At 40.4% G+C, this 6,213-nt stretch overlaps 1 protein-coding gene across 2 annotated transcripts in view; it reads right to left on the reverse strand.

Annotated features, from left to right (window-relative positions):
• LOC143280868 (transcription initiation factor IIA subunit 1-like) overlaps nucleotides 1-5,771 on the reverse strand; it is a 16,223-nt gene extending 10,452 nt beyond the window's left edge. Inside the window, exons 1-5 of one of the 2 annotated variants that reach the window (XM_076585599.1) lie at nucleotides 5,592-5,771; nucleotides 3,511-3,612; nucleotides 2,751-2,898; nucleotides 1,216-1,274; nucleotides 249-354 (exon numbers count right to left, since the gene is read on the reverse strand). In XM_076585599.1, the coding sequence (XP_076441714.1) occupies nucleotides 249-354; nucleotides 1,216-1,274; nucleotides 2,751-2,898; nucleotides 3,511-3,612; nucleotides 5,592-5,612 (436 nt within the window). In that variant the 5' untranslated portion in view covers nucleotides 5,613-5,771. Of the gene's footprint in view, nucleotides 1-248; nucleotides 355-1,215; nucleotides 1,275-2,750; nucleotides 2,899-3,450; nucleotides 3,613-5,591 lie in introns of those variants that run through there. The other variant, XM_076585600.1, reaches the window with a different exon arrangement.
• Between the last annotated feature and the right edge of the window lie 442 nt (nucleotides 5,772-6,213).

Genomic DNA, 6,213 nt, shown 5'->3' on the forward strand with positions numbered 1-6,213 from the left:
TGGTTAAATGTGATTTGATCTTATTTCATAAACTTCTCACAAAAAGTACGAACACATTCAGAACCCACATGTAGGATCCTGAAGATTTATCTGGACAAAGCAAAAAAACCCAGATTTTTATTAGCCTTATATAAGCAAGTAACCTCCCACAAGCAAGGCATAGGCACAAAAATAAAGAAGTAAGACTCTGTGAATTGGTAACCTATAAAACGAAAGCAAACTGAAGCTGGGTCCAATGCTGATCTCACCTGTGGCCTGCAGAGTGACGTTTCCTTGAGCAAGGGCAGCTAACTGCTGCGGCAAAATGCCCACAGGCAACGTCAGAGTTGTTCGCCCTGCCACCCCTGTCTGCACCTGTCACACCACAGCCAGACTAAAATTGAAAGTGATTTTTTTTTCTGCTTTGCTCCATGTCCATCCTTTCATTATACTCTCATGTGCTATGAAAAGCTGTCATTACATTTTTTTTCTCTCTCTTTCTTTAAACAAAAGGTACTGTTGCAATGCAATTTTATCTTCATCAATATCAGAATTCACAGCCATAAAACTCTCTTGATCCATAAATCTTCCCTGGACAATTACAGCTTCATCATGAGTTCACTCTTAGAAATACTACTAAAAAAACTGTTTGTTTAAATGGAATAGATGCCTCAATAACAGTATACAAAACACTCATACTGGTAAAAGCCCGTTCACAATCTCTTGTGAACATGTGTGGTGTTGCAGTGCATGAAATCAAGATGCAAGAGCAAAGAATGGGAACAGACAAACATGATATGAACTGTGATAAATGAGAACAAGTATTGGCAGTCCAGCCACTCAAACAGGAAAGCAAACTATTGAGGTAATTCTGCAGCACACAGCTCACTCTAAATCATTTCTTTTTTGTTGTTGTTTTTCTGATCTCTTTAAAGGAAATTTTCTATCTAAAATTACGTTTAAATAACATACATACCATGACCCAACTAGTGCAGACTACGGCAGGGGTCTGACATTCCTGTCCTGTGCAAACTACTATCCGCCTATGCGGAGAAAATGAGAGTACTATGGCCGATAACCTCCTGGAAGTAGGTAACGTCCCCTTTGTCCCCCTGGCTAGCGCCCTCTTTTTAACAGATTTTCATGCAGTCTTGCGAATAATTAAACGATTTATTTGCACGCGCACACACACACACACACACACACACACTATTCCTGTAAACAGGATATGCTCACCAGTTCAGCCTGATTTGTAGTGAGAGCTACTGGGAATATCTGCTCTGGCTGCTGTGAGGCTGCAGCAAAAACAACCAAAAGAAAAGGTGGGGAAACATGTATGCACATATATACACAATATTGCATAAAGTAAGGAGACACGGAAAGAAACAGGGAAAGAGACTGAGGAATGCAACAAAACATGTTGAGCTGGTTGGACCTCTTTGTGTATGGTTTTAACCACTGACATTTCTTCTATTCATTGATCTGTCTATCTATCTGTCTGTCTGTCTTGTCTGTCTGTCTGTCTATCTATATACATATTAATATATATATATGTGTGTGTGTGTGTGTGTGTGTCTGTGTCTGTGTGTGTCTGTCTGTTTGTCTGTCTGTATGTCTGTGGGTGGGTGTATATCTGTGTGTGTGCATGTGTGTGAACGTTATTGTACATGTATGCGTGCAGCATGCATGCATGTGTGTGTCAGAATTGTGTCCGATTTAAGACACAATGTGGACTGAAACAAACAATTTGTGCCATAAAACCAACAATGTGAAACATCTGACAACAAAGCTTGAACAATTAAGAGGCAAAACCTTCAAGCCAGTGACAGAATGAGACAAGGACACACCGATTACACACCAACATGTTGACATGACAAGTTGTATGTTCTGTATGCGCTGCTGTAACACACATTTAATATTTTTCGGCTGTATGCACTATATTTCAACACACATGGCTGGTTCAGTTCCAGACTTGACTGGAAGAAACTGCAGAAAGGTAAACCAGAGGAATGGAATGATTCCTATATTTGTATTGGAGTTTAACGACCTACTGGCAAAAAACCCTTAAAGTCAAGTCATTCAAGGGCTTGGGTGGTGGAGTTTCAGTTTCAGTTTCAGTAGCTCAAAAGGGCGTCACTGCGTTCGGACAAAACCATATACGCTACACCACATCTGCCAAGCAGATGCCTGACCAGCAGCGTAACCCAACGCGCTTAGTCAGGCCTTGAGAGAAAAAAAAAACACACACAAAAAACAGGGGAATAAATAATAGATAAGCTTGCATAAATAAATAAATAAATAATGATTATAATATAGAAAAAGGTAGTAGTAATAATATTAGTAATACTAATAAAATGATAATAATAAAACATAAATAAATAAATAAATAAGGCAACAATGGTGATAAATAAGCGAATAAATGTAAAACATGAAGACACACATTCACACATACACCCACACATGCATAACAGAAATGCACTAAACATGCAGTTTCACATATATGAAAGCACAGTCAAATACATATAAACGTACATGAGCTCCAACACACACACACACACACGCATTACCTTGCACCTCCTCTACCCCCCTCCTCCACACACTCATTTCTAGTCTAAGTAGGTTATATTTTTTATCTAGATGCACTGTGTTTGGAACAAGCAAAAAACAATAATGATGATGATCACTGCTATTACATGTATTACGATTGAATTGGGTGGTGGAATGATTCCCAATTCAACACAAAGGGAAAATATACCCTCAAGGGAGCATACTTGTCTCAGGAACATATCCCTGCTGAAGTTGCACGGTGTTGCAGCCCTGCTCCCGGAGCAGTCGTCTTCCAGCATGGTCACACAGGTGTAACTCCGGCTCACAGGTATGCTCCAATGCTTTGGTAGCAGCCAACTTCTTCTCCCAAATCTAGTAAAATGGACAAACAGATTCTAATGAAAATAATGTTGTCCACTGCATCATACTTATACAGTCAGCTGTGAGGGTAAGGTTTGTGTCACTGACAAGAGGAACGCTGGTCTTTCTTCCAAAAAAAAAAAAAACCATTGTGCAAATATATTGTTATTGCCTTATTCCCAATACCTCTTTCATTCAACAAAATTCTAAATAGTTACATAGGTTATATTTTTATCTAAAAGCACTGCGTTTGGAACAAGCAAAAAACAATAATGATGATGATCACTGCTATTACATGTATTACAATTGGAAAAACAGTGTTAACAAAAAATTGAAAATCCACTAACATTACTGACTCAAACAGCTTCCAACACATTATTACAGGATTCACACATAGCCTGACCTTCGCATAGGTCAGGCATTTGCTGGTGTTGTTTTCATTTTTGTTTCTTGTTTTTTTTCTTCTCGTTTGACTGAAAGTTGTTTTTTTAAAGCAGATGTGGTGTAGTGTATATGGATCAGTCTGTACACTTTAATACCTTCTTGAAACTGAATCACACATACCATATAAAATCATAATTATGCAGGACAGTAAACCAGTACTTTTGTGCAAGTGCCATGAACCTGTTTTAATTCCTGGAGGACCTGTTCGTCCACTCCCTCATCGAGGAATGCTTCCTTGATGTTGGTGATGACATCATCCACCACCATCCTGTACAGAGGGCCCTGCAAAACAACAACTCTGAAAGTGGGATTTAACAAAGAGTTCCAAGGTTTCACATATTTCATTACAGAAAGTAACATACCATCACAGGCTTCATACGTCAGCGCGCACACACACATCCGCATATGCACAAACACACACACACACACATGGACACACACATACGTACCCATGCACGCGCACACACACACACACACATATAACTAATATAAATCCCACCCAATATCAACCTCTGTGGAGGAGGCAAGGGTGGACAGAGGAAGGGGGGTGAATCTTAAAAGAAAAACATAATCACATATTCATGTGGTGACCTTTTCTTAAATCATAAGCTAAATGACCAATTTCCTTTGTTGAAACAATTAATGCAACTACAATCCAAGATACAGAATTGTAAGACATTTTCCCAAATCATACTGGATTTCTTTTTTTCTTTCTTTCTTTCTTTTTTTCTGTGGTGGGTGTGCGGGAGGGATGGGGGGGGGGGGGGTAAATTGTACACGTAATGCCCTAATGGCCACATCATAAGAGTACTGGATTCTCATGTTAGTGATCAAGTTTTGACACCCCCCCCCCCCAGTTTAAGCACATGTGAAGGGTGAAAGGTGGAGGTTCTGGGATTTTTTTCTCTCAACATCATGTATAGACCTAGTATTTGAACCCCTTTTTGACGCATACACATGCTGAAGATCAAATGTATTCTACGTCAGTGTTCATTCAGTGCATTTTGGAAACATTAAAATACCCAACAAAACATGCACCAGTCATGACATAGTCATCAGTAAATTCATTTTGCTCTTGAAGTGGAAGAAAAAGGGGAGGGGGAGGGAGGCATATGTTTGCATGTATGCATTTATATATATGTGCGCATACACATGCACATTTATTTGATGTTGTATCTGCTTGATCTTGTGTAATTAGAAGATTAAAAGCTTCTCTTTTTTTAAGTGTGTGTGTGTGTGTTTGAATGTGTGGGTGTGTGTGTGTGTGTGTGTTTGATTGAGTATGTGTGTGTTAGAGATGAAAACTGACTACCGGTACTTGATATTTTTGCATAAAACTTCTAACTCACCCCTTTCCCTACCCTTCTGGAGAAAGAGTTGGTGGGATAGAATTTATGCCACTTTCTTCATTCAAACAACATACATTGGACTTAGTTAAAGGATTTCTTCTTCTTCTTCTTCTTCTTCTTCCAGTTGTACCTATAGTCATTTCTATTGTTTTTAATGTTATGTGTGGAGGTGAAAAACATTGTGGAATCAGGGGGAGGGAGCAGCTTTTTTGTTAAACTTAGGCAGATTCCCTCACAATGAAGGCACGTGTTCACTGAGCCTGTACCACTTCCATAGAAAGAAAATTCCAGTGGATCAGTGTCCACTCTTTGACACCTTGAAAATGAAACTTCCACTGCTTGTGCTTTTTCTTTTGTGTTGCTGTCTGCCTATTTCTGCGTTGATTTCAACACTTGATTTTAGCTCTCCCGTCATTCACCTGTGTGTATTCCTTCATGCAGTCTCAATGAGGATTCATGTCTTCCGTCTGTTGTTTCCAGTTGGTTTGCCACTTGCCAAAGCGGTAACTTTGCGCAACCTGAGATTCGATCAGTCTTCTGTCTGTTGTTTTCAGCTGGCCTTGCCATATGCCACAGCGATAATTTTGTGCAACCAGAGATTCGAACGATGCCTTCTGTTTGTTGATTCCAAATAGACTTGAATAATCCACTATGATAAGATTTGCACAAACAGGGATTCGCTCAATGTCTTCTGTCCATTGATTCCAAATGGACTTGCAGTAGTTCACAATGAAAAGATCTGTCTTCTGTCTGTTGATTCCAGCTGGCCTTGGAACAGTCCGTGATAGGATCTGAGCAACCTGGGATTCGATCAAGCGTGACATACGTTGTGTTCCAACATATCGACTTTTGGGACAGAAGGGAGACCAAACACTAGCCAATAACGACGACTACCCCTTTTAAAATACATACCACTTCCTTTGAAGTAGCCATTTGGGGACAAAATAGGCTATATGCGACGATGGTCACCACCTTTCATACAGGAGGGAACTCAAAAACCCGCTGTTTTGGAGTTTCCGCATTGGAGGGAGAGGGGTGGAGGAGGGATGGCACTGATCCAAGTTTTGTAACTTCGACACTTTCCGCAAGGCATCCGAGAACATCGCCAGAGGGCTCTGTCTTTCCTCTCCCCCCACCACTCCCCCTTCCTTCAGCTGCACTGGTTGGAGTCCACAGTTGTAAAAAAAAAATATATAAAAAAAATTTTTAATGCAAAACTGATTTCCACCTGAAGCAACGAACTATAATTATGGGGTCAGCCCGATACTCCCCCGTGTCGATACTTCCCCCGAGTCGATACTCCCCCGTGTCGATACTCCCCCGGCTCGTTAATCCCTCTCAAAAAGACCGGCCAATAAAAGCAATTACACATGTATGTATACAGTTGTGACTGACTCAAGGCTTTCTGCTTGATCAAAGATGTGTTATGTGTTCTCTTGACTTACAACCGTCCGCCTTCAGAGTTGAGTAGAAGTGCGCGACGTGTGTTGGGGCGGGCTCGCTACTGCCTTGTATTGTAGCTGTAGTTACACGC

This window comes from Babylonia areolata, chromosome 4 (assembly GCF_041734735.1).
Source record: "Babylonia areolata isolate BAREFJ2019XMU chromosome 4, ASM4173473v1, whole genome shotgun sequence".
NCBI lineage: Eukaryota > Metazoa > Mollusca > Gastropoda > Neogastropoda > Buccinidae > Babylonia > Babylonia areolata.